Source organism: Scylla paramamosain, chromosome 1 (assembly GCF_035594125.1).
Source record: "Scylla paramamosain isolate STU-SP2022 chromosome 1, ASM3559412v1, whole genome shotgun sequence".
Classification (NCBI taxonomy): domain Eukaryota; kingdom Metazoa; phylum Arthropoda; class Malacostraca; order Decapoda; family Portunidae; genus Scylla; species Scylla paramamosain.
This window is the reverse complement of record NC_087151.1, coordinates 41730193-41751530: the sequence shown is the minus strand read 5'-3', so window position 1 is coordinate 41751530 and position 21338 is coordinate 41730193. Positions and strand designations below refer to the sequence as shown.

The 21338-nt window shown below is 37.7% G+C and overlaps 1 protein-coding gene across 13 annotated transcripts in view; it reads right to left on the bottom strand.

Moving 5' to 3' along the window:
• The window catches only part of LOC135105760 (voltage-dependent T-type calcium channel subunit alpha-1I-like), a 150682-nt gene that overhangs the window by 70435 nt on the left and 58909 nt on the right, over positions 1-21338 (bottom strand). For 12 of the 13 annotated variants that reach the window (XM_064014329.1, XM_064014233.1, XM_064014224.1 and 9 more), the window contains 3 exons: positions 20317-20892; positions 10144-10285; positions 5667-5920 (listed from right to left, as the gene is read on the bottom strand). In XM_064014329.1, the coding sequence (XP_063870399.1) occupies positions 5667-5920; positions 10144-10285; positions 20317-20892 (972 nt within the window). The remainder of the gene's footprint in view (positions 1-5666; positions 5921-10143; positions 10286-20316; positions 20893-21338) is intronic. The other variant, XM_064014321.1, reaches the window with a different exon arrangement.

Below are 21338 nucleotides of genomic sequence, written 5' to 3'. Positions count from 1 at the left end.
ATCCCTACAAGGCTCAGCAATACCTATGTTTACAGTTTAAACAACAAAATATATGTCTCACACTTATCAAAATCATTCTAAATTAACTTTGATATAATAAAAACAATTATTATAAGTATAGTAAATAATATTTTAATTTATAAAAATACAGTACACTGTAAAAATCAAAGGAGACTAAACTAATATGTACAGTAAACCCTCAATATAATGAACCTCTATTTATTATATTTTGGGTATAATAGCCCCTTTAAGGATGCTGCCTGCCTCCTCCCCTGTCTGAATCTCTCTCTCTCTCTCTCTCTCTCTCTCTCTCTCTCTCTCTCTCTCTCTCTCTCTCTCTCTCTCTCTCTCTTAACTTATCTGAGAGAGAGAGAGAGAGAGAGAGAGAGAGAGAGAGAGAGAGAGAGAGAGAGAGAGAGAGAGAGAGAGAGAGAGAGAGAGAGGAGAGAGAGAGAGAGAGAAACAGGTGGAGTGGCTGATAAGGGAAGTGGAGGAGAACAAAGCCACTCTGGCCCGGACGACATCAGCCCATGGCTCCTAAATGCTACACCAGTGAGCTGTCAGGTCCTCTCACCAACATCTTCTGGTCTTGTCTGAGGGAGCACAGGTGGCCCTTTATATGGAAAGAGATGTGGGTGGTACCAGCCCACAAAAAGAACTTGAAATCTGAGCCCAGTAACTACAGACCCCATCTTGATGCTCTCTGTGATGGGCAAGTTGCTGGTGCAAGTGGTGGCAGGTGTCATCTATCATCACCTGAGTGAGTGCCACCTCCTCTCAGACAGGCAGTTTGGCTTCCGGCCTGGCCACTCAACAGCGGACCTTCTCTCCCCCCTCTCCCAAAGCTGGAAGGATTCCCTGGACGAAGGCCTGGATACTCTTGTGGTGGCCCTGGACATTACCAGGGTCTTTCATAGGGTCTGGCATTCAGGGCTTATAGAAAAGCTTTGTGCCAATGGTATCTATCTCCAGGGCAACCTCCTTGAACTGCTTGAGGACTACCTCCAGGGGAGAACCCTCCGGGTAGTCATCAACGGGCAGACATCCCAGCTGTCACCTATACAGGTCTCGGTTCCACAGGATTCAATGTTGGGCCCAATCCTGTGGAACACACACATCGATGACTTCCTGTGGCAAATACCAACCTTGCTTGCATGTGCTGATGACTGCACTCTCTCTCGCTCCTACTGCCGCTCCAACAGTCAGTGAAATGTCAGAGTTAAAAAGGCAGCTCAGGCTGGTGGTGGAGTGGGGAAATGTGGCATGCTGGCTTCACTCCAGAGAAGATGCAGGGTGTGGACATCTCACGGTTCCCAGCTGCCACCCTGAATGTCTCCAGGAACACATCAAGGTGCTGGGAGTGACAGTGAACTGTGATCTGTGCTTCAACTGCCATGTTGCTGCTGTTGCCCATCAGGCCTCCCTGCATGTCTCTACCCTACATCAGATGGCAGGAAATCTTGATGGCATCCTCACACTGTACAAGGCTCAGATACAACCTTGTATGGAGTACAGTGTCTTGTCCTGGATACTGAATGCTGCCACCCACTTCCAGAGACTGGATGCCATGCAGTAGTGTGCCCTGTGGCTGGTGGGGATGGACAGACAGCAGCAGCAGCAGCAACAGCAGCAGCAGTAGGAACAGTAGCAGGAGCAGACCAGAGTCATGTTGCTGAAGCACTGGTGGGATGTGCTGGTGCTGTTGGTCCAGCACAAGTTCTGGATGCTGGAGGCCCCTCATCTCAGCTCGCTGAGACTTCCACCATGAACTGTCCAGAGGGTGTCCATGACCACCACCTCCAGTGATATGCTGGTGCAGGTGCCTCAATCTCACTCAAGGCAGCACCAGTGGTCCTACACAGCCAAAACCTCCAGACTGTGGAACATGTTCATGGCAGCCACAAGTGATACACAGACAATAACACTTCAGCAAGTGAAAGTGGGTCCACAGGTGGTGAAAACACAAACTCCTAAACTTGTGCTGTGTTAATGATTTGTGTATATAGTAGGATACGTTTATTTTTGTATACATTTTCTTGCTTTATGTTTAAGTATAGACTTTTTAAATAGCAGCATAAAAAAACATGATGCTTTAGGCCTGCTGTAAATTTGTCTAAATAAGAGAGAGAGAGAGAGAGAGAGAGAGAGAGAGAGAGAGAGAGAGAGAGAGAGAGAGAGAGAGAGAGAGAGAGAGAGAGAGAGAGAGAAAGTTACATCAGGCATTGTCAAGGTCACTGGCTGACACACACAATCATAACTTTCTCTCTCTCTCTCTCTCTCTCTCTCTCTCTCTCTCTCTCTCTCTCTCTCTCACACTGTTAACTTCTCTGAGAGAGAGAGAGAGAGAGAGAGAGAGAGAGAGAGAGAGAGAGAGAGAGAGAGAGAGAGAGTTGTCAAGGTCACTGGCTGTCACACAACTACATTATATATATATATATATATATATATATATATATATATATATATATATATATATATATATATATATATATATATATATATATATGCACACACACACACACACAGTAGGGTACACGACAACGAACATGATTTGCCCCAATGTAGCGTTCATTATGGCAAAGGTGCATTATGGCAACTAAGGAACCTATGGGAAAAAATACATTGGTTCCAGAAAAAAAAAATTCCACAATTAAAAAAAAAAACATCAAAATAAGCACATTTGCACTACTAAAATTGAGATAACATGACAAATATACAGAGTATCCTCCTGAGTTTCGTGCATTATCACCCCAAATTTCGCACTGCTTTGACAACTATCAGTCACATTTATGCATCACATGTATACATACAGTAAAGCCCCATGAGTCAAAGTTCTCTCTCTCTCTCTCTTCCCAGCCATCCTCCTTCAATCCATCCTCCCCTCCCTCCATCCAATTCTCTCTCTCTCTCTCTCTCTCTCTCTCTCTCTCTCTCTCTCTCTCTCTCTCTCTCTCTCTCTCTCTTCCCAGCCATCCTCCTTCAATCCATCCTCCCTCTCTCTCTCTCTCTCTCTCTCTCTCTCTCTCTCTCTCTCTCTCTCTCTCTCTCTCTCTCTCTCTCTCTCTCTCTCTCTCTTTTCCCAGCCATCCTCCTTCAATCCATCCTCTCCTCTCTCTCTCTCTCTCTCTCTCTCTTCCCAGCCATCCTCCTTCAATCCATCCTCCTCTCTCTCTCTCTCTCTCTCTCTCTCTCTCTCTCTCTCTCTCTCTCTCTCTCTCTCTCTCTCTCTCTTCCCTGCCATCCTCCTTCCCTCCTCTCTCTCTCTCTCTCTCTCTCTCTCTCTCTCTCTCTCTCTCTCTCTCTCTCTCTCTCTCTCTCTCTCTCTCTCTCTCTCTCTTCCCTGCCATCCTCCTTCCCTCCTCTCTCTCTCTCTCTCTCTCTCTCTCTCTCTCTCTCTCTCTCTCTCTCTCTCTCTCTCTCATGCATATTTTTTTCCTTTCTCCTTCTCTCCTTCTCGGGTTATACACACCTTTATTCATACTATTAATTAAGATGGCAGGCTGAAAGCATAAGACAGGTATGTTTGCCTATTCATGGACTTAATGTAATGGAGCAGGCTTTCTACACCATGCAGCACAACCTTCCCCTCTCTGTTTCTCAGAGGCTGACTGGTGGAGGTCCTTATGCTGTGGAATCTCAAGCCAGACACACTGCAGTGCAGTATGATAAGTTTTTAAATTAAATTTAAATTTTAAACTAGCATCTCAAAATAAACTGCTACAGGGCCTGTGTCCTGGTGCAATGGGTGGTCCTTCACTATGCTGCTGCACTGTTTGGGTAGTGGTGAAGCGGCGCACTAGGTAAATATGGCTCATAGTGTCAAATTTGAACTTTTTGGTTAGCAAAGGGAACAATATTGAGAGCACAATTTCATTTTGTGAGTAGACTGCTCATATCTTTGAACATTCGTAACTCAATGTTACCTCATAACTTGGACACCCTCTATATAATGATGAATTTCCACTTGGCTTTGTCCACCCCCCCACCCCTGAGTTCTCCAATTCCCTCTTCTTTCCTTCCCTCTCTGTCCCCCATCATGTGCCTGGCATTGCTGAGGTGAGATAACTATCCTTCTTACACTGGGCTTCTTAGTATTGAGCTAGCCACCAACCGAGATAGATGTGGAGAAGCACATAGAAGCAATACCATAGGGAGGGATATTTGTGATATACCTATGGGAGGGACTACAAATATTGCACCTTACTATATTAGTTATTTTCATTTGGCCCTAAGGGAAGCCATGATCTGGGTGGATCTAGACATTGTTTGAAAGGGTGTGAGTTGCCCAGTAGCTTGTTACTCCTGCAGTGTGTTAGCAGTGACTCCACATGTAGATAAGTTTGTCTCAGCATCCACTGTGTCTTTGTATAGAGTATGGAAGGGAGCTAATAAGCTAGTTAAGGGTAAAGGTATGTACAATAACACTCATCTCAGCTCATTTTTGCCTCTATGGAGGATGGTTATGGAGTGTGCTATGGTGTGTTCTCTAGCCTGGCCACCAGCCTCCCTCATCTTGTGTGCCATTCTGATGCTCTATTATTTTTACTTTATTGTTGTTTGTAAGCAGTATGATTGCCTCTATGACTACATACATGCACAACCATGTAAGATTTATAGGAATAGCTAAATATATACTATTTGTGTGTAAACTTATACCAAATGTAGTGTAGTATGATGAGAGTAATTTCAGCAAGCTGGTGGTATCATCATGTGTGGCTATCCTCATCACCATGGGCATGATGGGGGGGTTTCAGTCTCAGCTGGTTCATCCTGAGTTGGCTCAAACTCATCCCCAGAGGACTCCGACTCACTGAGCTCACGATAAGAGTCCAAAAGCATATTCAGAGTGGAGCAGTGGCAGTCAGACATTCCTGACTACTAACAACTTGACAAAAATTCCATCACCTACTAACTATTTCTCATTTTTGCCCAAAATAGTTCATTTTTACTTCCTCACTGTGCACCTGTGCATACACCCATCAAGTAGAACTTCACAGCAATAGACTCATCTATCCTTGCTCTTGAATATGTAATATATGAAGCTGACAGAATAAATGATTTGGCTGTGGTGATATGAGGAACATATGCAATGACTTTTGTCTTCCCATTGCCTTGTGTGCTGTGTTCATCAGGGGTGTGGCTGGGTGTAATGTGAGTCAAATGATGTTCTCTCTCTCTCTCTCTCTCTCTCTCTCTCTCTCTCTCTCTCTCTCTCTCTCTCTCTCTCTCTCTCTCTCTCTCTCTCTCTCTCTCTCTCTCTAAAATAGAGAGAGAGCTACCACATGTCCAATTTGGAGACCCTTAGCTACCATACAAACCATGTAAATAAAAAGAAGTTGGTGTCAGATACATCTGTCAATGAACCCTCAGTGGACAAATGCAGTGTCGACTATAGCTGACAGCAGGGCTGTGTGAGTTAAGGTGACTGAACCATCTTGGGATACTGTTTCATCATATTTACATCTCAACCTTCCACATTCTTCTTCTACTATACATATAAGACTTCCTAAATACACTTTCCTTCATTTTTACCATCCTGTAAATTTGTTAAGAACAAAATGTGCATACCAAGTTATTTACAAAATAACCAAAATTAATGGTAACAAAATGGAAATGCTAGGAAGGAAACGTTTACATAAATGCAGTTATAGGATGATCCTCCTCACCTGAGGACGGTCACTTTGCTCTGCAGGGATGGAGCAGTAGAGGGCCATGGCAGGACTGAGCCGGTTGTTGAGGTCCCCACGTCCACTTGGCTCTAAGGTGGAGTGGGGCGACCCTTGAGGTGTGGCAGCAGTGTGAGTGATAATTGGTGGGTAGCCCAGTTGTGAGGTAGGGGTAGCCAGGATTGGTGTAAACCCTGCAGGTGTGGGTGGGATGTCACGACTGGTCGACTGAGGCTGCTGCAGCAATTTGCTCTCTGAAGAATGCAGTGTCAGATATAGGAATTTTCCATCATTAAATTGAATTTTGTGATCTGAATATTTGAGGAATTCCTAACTCATAGTGCAATATACCTCTGATTTACATAAAGAAAGCATCTCTATAGTACAACAAGCAAATATGAAAAAAAAAACAAATCAATATTATCCTTGATGATGAATTAAGGTAATAAATCTTGTGATTCAAGGTTTCTATTTGTTTTGGTCACTATAATCTGATGCATATACAGTAAAATCTCCACAAGTTACAGTTCTATGAAAAATAATTTTGCACAAGTCAGTAAGACAACAAAATATTTAATAAAAAGGGGATTTCAGTAAAATCTTTCAAAGGCAGCATCATAAACTGAGTCAAGCCAGACCATACTTGGTATAACTTATGTAATAACTATTACTGCAGCGGTTATGACATGACACTGGGAAGGGCTGTTGATTCTAGTTCTGTATGAACATCAGGAGGTTTAGCCTTTGAAATAGCATCTCCCTGGTGTGGTCTTGTTTTCTTTTTGTGGTCTGATCTGCTCTCCTGTTTCTCTCAAATATTGCCTAATCTTCATTGTAATTTTTTTTGTCTTTCCTTTAAAAAATTGTTCTTTACGTATTTCTTTTGTTGCTTCACTGTTACAGTTGTTAAAATGGAATTCACCTGTAATCCATTCTTCATTTTCTATATACAGTCCTCATAATTTATCCACTTGTCTCCTGTGGTCTTCATCTCTTCCCTTATCCTTGTTACCAGTCCATTCCCTTTCTTCTGAACTAAGGTGCAGCAGGTAAACAAAGCTTTGTTTAAAGCTTTGTTGACCTGCAGTAGTTTGGTTCAGAAGAAAGACCAGAGGAAGCAAGTGGATAAATTAGAAAGACCAAAATTGGATAACTGGTGAGCTCCTTTTCAACAACAGTAACCTTGAAACAGCAAAAGAAATGTTACATGTTTTTTTTAAGGAAAGAGAAAAGTACAATGAAAATTAAGTGATACTTGAGAGAAACTAGAGAGCAGATCAGACCCCAAAAAACGAACCATAAACAAGACTGCATCATGTGCTCAGAGGTGCAAGAAGAGGTTCTAGAGAGAAAGGAAAGAGACCAAAGACCCTGAGCCTGCAGGGGGGTTTCTGAGTTTTTTTTTTTTTAGTGGTATTTCACAAAAAATTGGAATTTTGATAAGTTGGCAAAGGTTGTGCCCCTTTTGTGGTGACTTATGGAGGTTTTACTGTGTGTGTGTGTGTGTGTGTATATATATATATATATATATATATATATATATATATATATATATATATATATATATATATATATATATATATATATATATATATATATATATATAAGTGTACAAAATTGCTAAACAAATAATTCTCAGGTAAGTGCAAGATCCCTTATGCCTCTGGGGGATTTCTACCAATACTGAATTTGCATGAATCACTGCAAAATGTACAAAACATTTGTGATATGTGCAATGCATGCAATTTGTGACTACATCTGTAGAAACCAAATACCTACAGTTTTCTGGAATATATAGTCTAAATACTACATCTATATATCTATCTATACATACATACATACACATGTATTCTAGGATACCTTACTGTACTTGTACCTTTGCTTAAAGTTTCTCCAAACTTTGCATGTTATACTTTAAAATTCCATTTGTTTTATTTATTATGCTTTACACAGTTTAGCATCTTTTATTTTGTATCATCATTTTTAATATCACCAGCTAACTGCATTAAATAATGCAACATAAAATGCAACTGAGAAAAAAATAATGCTTGCACCAGACTTCTCCCACTCTCTCTCTGACTTTTGATATTCAAATGAGCTGCACTCCTCAAGTGCTGCCTTAGGTAACTCCTTTTTCTTTTCCATCTTTTTCTGGTGAGACTCCCTAGCTCCAACATATATTTAAACCCCTATTTACATTTGCAAATATATTCCTCCCTTTCACGACTTTTCCAATAGATCCTATAATGCACCTACCTTTTACAATCTACTCTCTTATCTTTTCATTCATCTTATTATGTTTACCAAGCATATGGTCAGGTTTTTAAACTCACTCATCTCTTTCATTCTCTCCCATAACCATCTCACACCTTCCTACAGCTGGTACACTTGCCCTTTAAGTTATCCGAAAATAATATATCTCCACTCCTCTCCTCTCAAAAAAAAATTCATTGTGAGTTTCCATCTCACACACATCCTGTGGAACTGATCCATTGCTCACTGAAATTCTCCCTCACTTTCTGCTAATAATACAGTGTCATCTGCAAACAAACATTCTACTATGGCATATCCGCACTATATTCCTTTTTAGCACTGCAACAATATTTTCTGCCTAATGCTTCATCTCCCTCATATAACCATCCATAAAAATATCAAACCACTGAGACATAAGACATCCCTCTCTGATTTCTGTTTCTATAGTGAAACTCTTCAAACTCTCTCTCTCTTTCCATCCTCAGGCACATATGTATCCTATAAAATGCCTTAATTCTTTACAACTGCCCTCCTGCACCATAAGTTCTGAGAACATTCCAAAAAGGCTTCTCTATCTACCCAATCATGTTTTCTCTATGTTCATGAATACTACACAACACTTTTCATTCTTTGCCAAGTACTCCTCTAATACTACTTTAATTGCAAAATCTGATCCATGCAACCTTTTCCTTTCCTGAATCCTCCCTTGTCTTAACTGATCACCTCTCATTTCAATCAAGACTCTTCCATAGACTTTTCCTAGCACATTAAGCAAACTTATCACCCTATAACTATTATACTCATTCCTACAATCTTTATTTTCATGTACCTTTAATTCTTTCTAGTTCTTTTTGATAATTTTCTGACTGATGAGAGTTCCCATTAATGTCTTCCACTGGTGAAGGACAAAGGATGACTGACTGACAACTCAACAAAGTGTTTTAAGAGGAAGTATAAGTTGCCAGTTACCAATTTATATTAATGATTCTATGTAAAAAATTGTCCATAAATGAATCTTTCTACAATCTAGTGCAGCCAAGTAAAAGCAAACATCTATACACTCAGGTTGCTGCTAATACGCAGTATTCTAACATGAATCTCATCCAACACAGGGGTCAGTTTGCTTCCAAGTCATACTCTAATGTGGGAATGGGCTACAACAAGCCACAGAGAAGTCCGTAACATGGAGCAGGGCAACACTAATGTCAGGGGAATGACCACACAGCCACTACTACTGCTGTTACTCAGTGATACAAATTTCATGAGGAGAATGGGTGGCTGCAGCTGTTGCTGTCGCTGCCATACACAGTGCTACAAGTTTAGTGAGAAGGGCTGGCTGTAGCTGCTGCTGCCACCATAGTGATATCAACAGTAAGAATTCATCAACTATGTGTTTTATTCATTATCCTTTTTGATTTTTTATGAACTCCTATGTATTTATTAACTTCAGTTATATCCATTGAAAAATCAGAATGTTATAAGCACGCTGAAGCATATTATTTAAATTTCTAAGTGGCATGTCTCAGTCAAGTCAAATTCAAAAACATTTTCTGGCATTGCTTTCATGAAAACTCTATGGCAAATTGCATTTAATGTGGGCTGATAATGGAACGAAACCCCAGCATTAGCAATGACCTGAACAAATAGAGACTCAGTTTTAGAATGTCTATATACATAAACAAATACTCCACTGGGAAGGGATTAATCCCTGGAGAAAGCCTCTCATGGGGAATTCACCCCACCATCAGATTAATTTTTCAGTGGTTTCACAATGCTCCAAAGATGGTGTGACAGATGCGCTGTGGTGAAAATCTCAAAACAGGGATTATACCATAGCCTCTAAAAGAATAGTCTCTAACCAGCCATAAGAATATGAGAAGTGTGTGTATAAGTAAGGGGGAAACTGAACCACCAGAAGGTTAGCTAAATAAAAAGGAAACCCATTTAGTAACAAGACAGTCAAGGATAAACAAAATTAACTTTAACCTTGGTGATAATCTTGTACCATGTTGCATCTCACATGCTTACCTTGTCCTACCTGGGGTTCAAGTCCCAATTTATGGGCCTCTCATAACCAATTTATCTTATCTTCAAATTAACTTCTCAAGTGTTTCCATAAAACCCCCAAAATGGAGCACGACAGCTGAAGGCAACACTCCAGGCCCAAACTAACAACTTAAATATCTATATTAAAAGATAATAAAAAAAAAAAGTTTTCATTAACCTTTCTCGATGTTACATTTGGGGTCGTCATCAAGCAGCTTCTGGCGTAAATGGTTCTCCTTCACTCGGTCTTCATTGCCTTTCAGTGTTCGATGATCATCATCAGGACCATCAAGGGTTGAGATTGACCGCTTCTTCTCATCCTGGTTTGCATGAATGTTATTTTAGTATCTCCCTGAGACTAACAACTAAAGTCTATAACCTGCTGACCTCAAAATTGTTAGAGTCTAACTATGATGACAACTATTAAGTGAAGAAATATTTAATGGTGTTTATAGAAAATAAATAAATAGATGAAATAATAATAATAATGATTATATATATATATATATATATATATATATATATATATATATATATATATATATATATATATATATATATATATATATATATATATATATATATATATATATATATATAAACAGCATGAAATGTACTGATAAAATATTCTTTTTAAATATACAGTACAATGGTGATTACAAAAAAAATTATTCTTAGTTAAAGGTGCTAAAAACATTTTAAAGACTATGTCAATGGATTCTTACTATAAGTTAACATGTGATGAAAGTACTTTCTGGAAAGAAAAAGCGCATGAAAAATCAGAACACAATAATACATTTCTGGAATACAAAATTTATAGAAATGAAATACACAATACAAATTATTATAAAGACATGAGGGTAGTCCTAATTTCTAGGTGCAACATGCTGCATTACTGTCTAAACCATAGAAGGAAGAATGACAGATAATTTAAGAGGCTAGGAAAGAGCAGCACAAGACAAGGAATACAAGATCAACATGACACCATTCGTGCAAAACTATGCAGTACAATGCACAAGACATTTATGTAGATGCTGGACACATTCTAAGATTATAGAAGAGATTACTTTTGTAGGTAAAATGAAAACCCTGTAAATGAAAGAATCAAACAAAACATTCACACAGAGTGAATAAAATATTTTATTTGCTTAAAAAAAAAAAAAAAAATCACATTCAAATTTGGACAATGATCAATATATATTTCACTTCCCAGATCCACTAAATGTACTTGTATCATGTTAGTACAAAAGTGTTCCTACATAATACAGTGTAGTAAGTTGAAAACTAATACTAATTCACAGGTAAAAATAAAATATTTACAGCATATATGTATGCCCAGTGCTACATGTTAGTAATTAATTATGTGATACCAGTGTGAGATTGGTGAGGCAGCATGGACATGCATGTGAGCTTGGTGATGCAATACTCTCTCCATTCTTATGTACAGACAGTATTATCGGTAAACGTTGCTACAGGTGGAGTGACGTGATAGGGCAGGGGTGCAGAAGTCACTGTTGGGTATTGTGCTAATCTCTTACTACTGGGTGACTAGTGATCACTTTCTTGTTTTTGTCAGTACGCTTAACTTAAAATGTATCTAATATGGTAATGCTTGGTTACATCTCCCTTCATTATAGTCTATTGGTAATATTCTTACAATGAAAATGATTCAGGTACATATGAAGTAGACTTTCACGTACACATATCTTGCATTGGTCTTTTTGCCTGTAGGCGCTAAAAGGATATTTCACATCACAAACACACAAACGAACTTAACAGAATAATGATTTTCAACACAAAAATGGACATGTATCTGCAACATTTATGTACATGTATATATGCATGTTTTAGGACAACACATAAACAATTCATAAGACACATACATGAAAAATTGTGAGGCTAAGGCTTAGGTAACCTGGCTAATGTTTTTCATGCTCAGCAAACCTGTTAAATCAGCAACAACAAATGTATTTTGTAGAACTCAACACCAGTGGACATATAATTTAGTTACTGCTTCTGCAAAAGAGAATGACAAGCTTTACAGCATAAGAGTAGTAGCATTAAAACAACAAATTTCAGTGCATATCCACTTCAGTCATGTATGCATTAATGTTCCTGCATGGACAGCTTCAACAAGTCTAAAAAAGCATTACACAGTCTGCAGAGACTTTATGTAGATCCATTACCAAGTTCACAGCATAAACTTTTCACTGTACATTACATCTCTACAACCTGTATTTTCTTTTACATGTTAGATGGTACATAAGTGGAAAACTATAAAAAATCATGGGATGTAATAGTCTGGTTCTGTAAATACATAATAAAACTTAATTCCACAAGATTATTTCAAACAGAAGCATTAAAATTCATGAAGCTGACCACAACTGAAGGGATCTTCAACTTCTGGCAACTTTCCATAACATATATTTTGTGATGCTTGTCATTCCACCAAACTGAACAGAGATGAAGCATCTATTTTGATGACAATAAACATCCAGTGCAATCTAGCTATGTGTAATTATTATGATGTAGTCATGGTGTCACCATTCATAAATTCACGTGTTCATATGAAAATAGCGGTGATCTCTCAACAAGAAGTACAGTACCCTCTCAAGTTTCGTGCTTGCTTTCTTCCAAAGTCATAGCAATGAACTCAACAATCACAAAACTCAGGGTATTGAAAACACAATAAAAATACTTATTTATTCCAGCCACATGGCTCAGAATTGTGTGAGTGCATGTATGTGTGTATGGTTTCACCATTCATAAATTCACATGTTCATATGAAAATAGCAGTGATCTCTCAACAAGAAATGTGTGTGTGTGTGTGTCCTCACATCTGGTGTGATGTGAATGGGCAGCTCTATCACATCAAAACTGTGTGAGTGTGTGTGTGTGTGTTTTGTCCACATATCTTGTGTAATGTGGCAGTGCAGCACCACCACATCTAAAACTGTGTGAATGTGTGTTTTTTGTCCTCACATCTGGCATGATGCGGCAGTACAGCAGTACGGCCCCATTGCATCCACCAAAGTAGTAAGACCCTTCTCATTTGTTTGTTTTCTTGCAGTGCAGCAGCACCATCACCAGTCTTTCTCTCCCCATCTCTTGTGTGTAAGCTGGTGTGACTAGTATTGTAGCTAATAATTGGTTTATACACAAATAATTTGTATGTTCAGATATATGAACTGTGCATGGAAATATATATATAATATGTAGCACCTATATATTTAATTTTACTATGACACAAATGGTAGGAATGTGCGATCCATACATGACAAAAGCACAAAGCTCAAGGAGATAATGCACAAAATCTGGGATGGTAATTTAGGACTCAATGTGAAACTTGAGGATTGCAAAACTCAGATACTATGAAATTAGTGGAGTACTGTGTAATTTTTAAATAAGGAAAGACAGAGTTTAGCAAATTTAAGCATTAAATGTTGTATTGGAATATATATATGGCAATGGTGGCGGCAACAGTGGCAAATATTTTTTTCCTCACAAAAGTTACCATTATTGAAGTCTGATGGGATACTTAATATTATCAGCTATCTAACTTTGAAAATAAGCATAAGAATACATAAGATAGATTCTTCCATGTCAAAATACAAAGAAAAAAGGTTTCACATAAAAACTTTTGATCATTATACGAGGTAAAAACAATATATCCTCAAGAGCCCTCTGAAAACCTATTGAATAGTGCATATAGCATGACCATTTTTCGTTAAATGCACTGTAAAATTACGAAAACTGTAGTGACCACTGTAGGTATTACTAGATAGGCCTTCTTGTGTAATGTGCTTAGTTTGCTAAAAGACCTCATTACAACAACCTCTGGATAGTAAATTTTAAGAAAAGATATGGCAAAAGTACTGATACATGAAACTTATATTTTGAGAAAAATATGAGTTATGGTGCCAAGATGATGTCACTCCAGCCTTAGTGCTCTTTCCTGGAGATAACCTTACTGGAGATAAGTTACTCAGGGGCTGCTTCTGTTATTCCTGTTTGAACTTATACAATCATGGATGGGTTTTGCTGCCTTATGGCCTATTTCATAGTTGCTTCCTTTTGCTGCGATCGTTACTAATGAGTGGTGATGTTCGCCACCAACAACAATTCCGATTTCATAGATGTTTTTCGCTTTGTTGTTTGTTTTGATCCTTACCAGAAATTGGAACCTTTGGTAACGCTTGGAAGCTGCTGGGCCTCCCCAATGGAGCTTACTGGTGCATTTATTTCTTGCAAATATCATAAGTTCTTATCCTCTTGTACTTGTTTTATTTCCTAAATTGTATATTAAAAATTATTTAACAATACAACAGCATTTTGTAGGTTATAATAGAAATATGATTAAATTTAAGAAGAATTTGGATGGCAAAGTGAATTCACTTCACCAGCTGATGAAAATTCTACTAACTGTCACCCTTATTTCATCTATTATGTCTCCTTGGTTAAAAACTGTAATAATCCTCACATATACATAGGATGTATGCAATTTTTCACCAAAGAAAAATATTAGATAATATTGAAATAACATTACCATTTCTATCAGAGGGTGAGGCTTGCTTCTGTTAGGTTAGGTTTAGATTAATTCAGTTCATTAATCTAATCATTAATCCTTTCAATGAGTAGATCATGATTAAATGATGAATAAATAATCACTGTTTTGAAATTAGTAGGCTAGGGTTTTTCCATTAAACCCTAAATATTTCAATCTAACAATGTATGTATACAGCATTGAGGAAGAGAGAAATAGATACACACATACACAGAGTTTGGTAAATGTTACAGATATTCAAAGGAAAGAATTTAAATAAAAATGTAATCTTGTTTACAGTAGATTGATAAGGCGTTTTGAAGGCACCAGTGATGTATTTCAATTTTCCATGCCTTTCTCTCTCTCTCTCTCTCTCTCTCTCTCTCTCTCTCTCTCTCTCTCTCTCTCTCTCTCTCTCTCTCTCTCTCTCTCTCTTAGTGCTGGCATGGTAATTTCTTTAGTCATGAACTGATTAATTTTGTCTAATAAGGGGGCTCCGGCATACCAACATTACCGAAGCAGAGATATTTGTTTTGTTATGATCATTGCCAGGTTGGGGATCACCGTAATGAAAACATGAAAACAATGAATGTGAAATTGGATTGAGGTGTTGGTAATGCCTTTTACCAGGTTGGTAAGGCTCTTGCTTGGGAACGTTACTAAGTGACTGTGAAATCAACCCTTAGTATGGCCTCTACCAAATGAAACTATACTGACAAAATAGTCCAGATAATTGCCCTAAAGCAGGCAGGGCTATGAATCAAGGAAATAAATTAATTGCTTGGTCCATCAAACATGACAGTAAAGCAGTGGTGTGTGCATCACTGAAAAAAATACTGTTTAGCCACCTATGCCTAGGAAGAGGTCTCACCATCTTTTGTGAAGGTATGAATGTGGTAAAGTCTTCTGGAGAGTGTGTCCTGCATTTGATAACAAGACAAAAGAAGGTAAAGAACCCTGAGGTGTTTGATAAGGTGTCTGTGAAAACTGGCAGCAAACCATATTTTCTTTTGTATGATGTGCACACCATCATCACACTGTCTATTTTGCTAAGGCAGCCAACTCACTTATTTTCTTGGTTTTTGTGCCTGTCTCCTTCAGAGCAATTATTAAGGTCACCTTACACCTAATGTTTACAAGACTTTGGCTGGTAAAGGCCATATCAAACTAGCAAAGCTACAAAACTCAGCCACATGTAGCTGTATAAATTCAAGCAGCTTTGTGCACAGCAGGGATAATGCAGAGCCAGGTTCAGTGAAAGCCCATGAGTGACTTGGCTAGCTTTTGGTGAAAGCATCAAGTTGTTGTAACATCATGCAGGTACCAAAACTTTGTCTTACGTTATTTCCTTAAAAATGCGATAAACAAAATTTGCCATAATGTCTTTGGCACCTTCACTAGAGTGTTCAATCTTCTTGTCTAGCACTGGAAAATATTATTTTTCTGGCAACTGACTTTATATTTGAGAAACTATTATTGTAGCTCCTAAGCAGTTAACTTTCATAATCATCAATACACAGAATACTCAAAATCTTAACTGTTTAATTAATTATCACTTGAATTTCACCGAGCTCACCTATAATCACAGCTTTATTTCTGATGTGTGGTGAATTTTTGTGCTCAGCAAAGCTCCCTGGATTCCAATTAACATTCCAGCAGACAAAACTTTTTCTTATAAACCTAGTTTTCATTTAAAAATCCTATCAAGCATTCCAACAAACCTGATTTATTTTCCATCAAACTCTTCATAGGTAAAACTATGAAAAAAAATTATTGTAAGTCAAGAAATAGAAAAGGCAATTCTTGCAATTGCAAATCCATCTCACATTTGGTAATTCTTTATGTATTTTATCCAATTCTATGGTTGTGCATTCTGTGGTCTGTAAACTTGTGTTCTGGCAGTAGTCTTCAGCTGTGTGGTAAGGCACATCTCATAATGTGTGTCATTAGCAGTTACTATATTCATCCTAATTATTTTGTAACTTGATAGACTTCTTTCATTACTAAATACTTAGACTTGCATTAATGCGCTTACCAAAGGCTATGCATAGTAAGAAATCCCCAAAAATGGACACATTCATTAAGATTCTGTACATGCATTCACCTTTCACTCACATCCACACATTTCACCTCATGGTTGTTATTCATATTTTTAGTTTAGACTCTTAATATTTTTGGCATATGTATATGATGATTATTTATTTATCTATTACTCCATATGTTAGAGTAAATGAACATTATTTTCTACTAAAATATGTTTTACATTTCATGTTTAATGATTCTTTACAAACAGGGCCACAGTTGTTAATGATCGCAAGACTTCCTTTTCTCGAATCGTGGATTCCTCCCCCAAAATTTTACTCTAAAACTGATTTGGTGATACGTTTAAAATGTCCTTGCAAAAGAATTACACATATATAGTCAACTTTTGACAAACAAGATGATAATGAGCACAAAATCTAATTGCATAAATGAGTAAAATAGCTTAAAAACTTGTCTAGCTCAACACAGATGCATAGTTTTACAAATAATTTTTAGTGGGCTTGAGTTTTGATTATTCGACTTATGATACTTTTCATTCATGATGGATTTAACAAAGCAATATATAACTGGTCTTGTAGTGTCAAAATGTCTTATATCACACCTTGTGTGCACCACAACCTTGATATGAGTCTTCTATATGCAATAAATTAATGGTAATACAATGTGTCTTTGGATATTTTTGTTGAGTGAACTATATTTTACAAGTAGTGGTCTAAATAATCATGAGTTTCATAATTCAAAATACCTAGCAAATCTGAACAAGGATCTTTTCTTGCTCCTCAAATTCCCATTCCTTTGTTTGTTCTAGCATAAACAATACATAATTTGGCTTACAACTGATAATCAATTTCTGATTGTTGAGGTCCATATGTCACCTGATTGTTGAGGTCTATGTCTTTGGTTTAATAATTAATGAGAAGAGAGGAAAATATGAATTTAGCAATATTTTCCACAACTCACACAATTTTGGAGACTGAATTTATGTAAGTTTGACCATCTGTCCGTCTGATGTTTTTATAGCAATGGGAGAGAACCTGGGATAAAAACTATCAACATTTAATGCTGATTGGTTAACATCCCATGCTGAACATTTTACAATTTCAAACACTCCAACTCTCTTAAGCCAAAAGGCAAAGCACACCAAGCCTATAGATTTGGACCCAGGATGTGCCTCTTTTTAGTTCTATGAATAGCAACAGAGGAGTGTAAGTTTTGCTATTTTACTAAGATGCATTTCATGCAGCATTGCTGCATACAGGTTTTACCTAATCTTATTACATTTTCTGGTCTAATGTAGACTCATCACGCATGTTTTTAATTAAGAGTATTTTTTACAGATTAAAATCCCTTCCTTATAAGTTTCAAAAAGGTCATTTACTCTTAGAGCATCCCATATATTCTCTTACATTTTCTTCCATTACCTTTATGTTTCAAATTAATCAAAACACTAACCATACATAGGGAAGTGCTATGCTTGTGCAGCACAGGCAATGGGCTAGTAACACCACATAATCCTCAGTGTTGACAAATAGAGTTCTTTTGTTGGTGGCAATTTAAAGCTATTGCTGTCACCTTCTCATTTCATGAACTTCTCAGTGAAAGTACTTGTGTGCTGTGACATGATGTGCAAACATGAGCCATAGCTAGATTAGCTGTGAGGTATTTTATGGTCCAATCAGTTAAGGCTCTTCTGGCCTCTCAGATCCACATCTGATCCACAGTCATGTCTATCTCCTATATTTACAATAGATCAATTTTTCACATTTTCATAATGGAGAAAGTAGTTCTTTATTTATGACAGTAGTGATATGGGAGCGGGATGCTTTTGTGGTGATTTTGTAAAGGGGAGCATGATAAATCTTAGTTTGGTCTTATGATGGTGTGGTATAGATGAGTCTCCCAAGAAATGAGCGTCTTTCCAGCAGGGCTGTGGAGTTCAGGTTAGAGTCATGGAGTCAGAATTGGAGTCAGAAGGAATTTGACGCTGCTGGAGTCAGAGTTGGAGTCGGTAAAAATGTCCCAATTCTGACTGACTCCAGAGCCCTGTATGTGTGTGTGTGTGTGTGTGTGTGTGTGTGTGTGTGTGTGTGTGTGTGTGTGTGTGTGTGATTGTTATAAATGGTGTTTCTTTGGGTGTTTTTGTGAAGTTCTTGAGTATTTTTGGTGTGTTTCTGGTTGTTTTTGTGTGTTTTTGGGGTATTTAAGCATATTTTTGGGAATTATTATACCTAAGGGTCAGAGTCAAAGTCTGATACACAAGAAATCAAGGAGTTGCAGTTGGGTGTTTTGGTTACTGACTCCACAGACCTGCCTTCAAGGAGATAGAAACTGCAGATAGAACAGGGCTTTCCTAGTGTTTACTATGCTAAGCCTCGCAAAGACCAAAACCATGCTTCCCAGGGACATGCCTTGATACCTATGCTACCACATTAAATTAATGAAACACTAGAAGTTAATCTAGGAGGAGGAAGACAGTTATGTTATGCCATGACAGGACGCACAAACACAAGCCAAAGATAGACTGGCTGTGAGGTACCTTAAGGTCCTGTCAGTCAAGGCTTGTCCTTCTGGCCTGTCAGATCCGGGTTCGACCCCTGCTCATGCCTTCCTCCTGTATTTATAATAAATTAATTTCTCACTGTTTCGTAATGGAAAATGTGCTTCTTCATTCAGTCATGACCAATCGTTTTCCCTATTTGCTACTCGTGAAAGTTTACATTTAGCAATTACCCTTATCATGTATATTTCTTATGGATGAATTCCTACAAGCTAAAAAACAATACTTTATCATAATCCCAATTTCATCATTATTAATTCAGAAAATGTATCAGAATATCAGAATATTCTGTGTACCATAAACCTCACCTGTGTACAAAGAAGGAAAAAAAAAAAAATGAAAATTCAGTGTCATTCACTTAGTGTTAAGTTCTGAAAAGTGCTAAAATATTTTTACAATATTCAAAATACAGAATAAAGTTCATACTGCATAATTACTGCCAAGCCAGTACCCAAGCCTTACAATGATAATGAAAATTTGTAGAACAAAACCTTACACATAAGTAATAAAAATAACATCACAGCCTAGTTTCATAAAAATATAAAACTAAATACATATTCAATGGTTTGTCAATGACAATACACTTGGAGATCACACAGACATGACACAGAACTTTGGGTGTGGTGGATGAGACAAGGACAGACAGAACAGGCTGGGCAGGGACAAGTGGACCCCCTGTAGTGTGTTGAATATTGTGTTCACATGTACAAAACAACATAACCAAAAAAAGAATGGAGACCAAACATACAATATGGTATTGGAAAAAAAGACCTTGATGGAAACCTAAAAAACAGACAACTTGCTCTAGAACGTGCATCAGATTATAGCAATTGCTACTTGAAAGAATTTTCATGAAGGTCACATTCTATGACTTCAGTCCCCTCCATAAACTACTCTCAAAATATTAATTTTACGTGCAGAGTAAGGGCTAGTCAACACTAAGAAAAAGACAATTATTATTATAACTATTAAGAATATATTTTTACAGCATATAAATAACCATTCTAAAGCCAGTTAAAATGCAACTTTCAGTAACAGTTTTGGCACTAACAAAAATTTGCACTTTGTTAACCACAAACACAGCAAATAAAAACTACACAGGAGTGCCTCCAAAGCTACTCTAATCAACATGAAGATGCTGGTAAATGACTTTGTCAGGCACTTGATGCTGACACACAGTGACCTTCTCCACTCCACTATGTGAGTACCTCAGTGAGCTGGGTTGCAGCCTCCAGGCCAACAGATGGAAGGTGTTCCTTCTGGATGACTCCTGAATCCTCAAATGCTGGAGAGGGCCTTTTAGAGGCCTCTGACACTTTTCTAAATAACATCTCTTCCTTACCAAAATCTTTTGAGTTTTCTAATGGCATAACCTTAATAGCTTCCATTGGTGCATGTGTGGACGGCACATCTGTTAGTGCTTCAGTGGAAACACCTCTGGGCAGCACCAGAGCAAAAGAGTCTGGGGATAGACCAGACTGAGTGGGATTTATAAAACCTTCTGATGACACACTCTTGGGGAATTTTGTGCATGAAGTCTTAGACAACTCAGTAGAAGTTGTACCTTTAGAAAGCTGAAGAAGGGTCACCTTTGCCACTTTCAGTGGGTCATCTCTGACACCCTCCCCAAGACTGTCTTTTAGGGCTGAGTTTTTATCTTCTTCTTGAGGTGCTTGATTGTCATGGTGTTTGTCAGCGTCTCTCTCAGCTTTCTCTAGTGCTTTCTGCTCTTTTCTCTTTTGTTTTTCCCACTGCTTTTGTTCTTTTTCTAATCGTTCATGGCGCTAAAAGATCAAATCAAATTGTTAGTTATTTGATTCCAAACTAATAGCTTCCTACAGGAAAAAAGAACCTTTTTACATGTTTTGTTTGTTTTTCTGTAACTTTAGAAGTAGAATTGTTTGAATGAACTCTTATGTGACTAGATTTGCATTCTTGGTTGCCTTTTGGTTACAATGTATAGGAATATGTAGGAACAAAAACAAAAATACAGAAGAATTATGTAAACAAAGACATCAAGTATTAAGTAAGTAAGGTTTCCCCAGAGAAGAAAACTATTAACATTTCTGAACTGACAATATTGTCCCTGACGTAGTCCTCTAAACAAGGAATTTGTTTCCAATAGAATTTTGTTGAATATTCCATTAATACTTAAGTATATAAAAAAAAGTGAGACACCATAATACTGCTTCAAAATTGCTTCTATATAATGACACCACAAAAGGAGAAC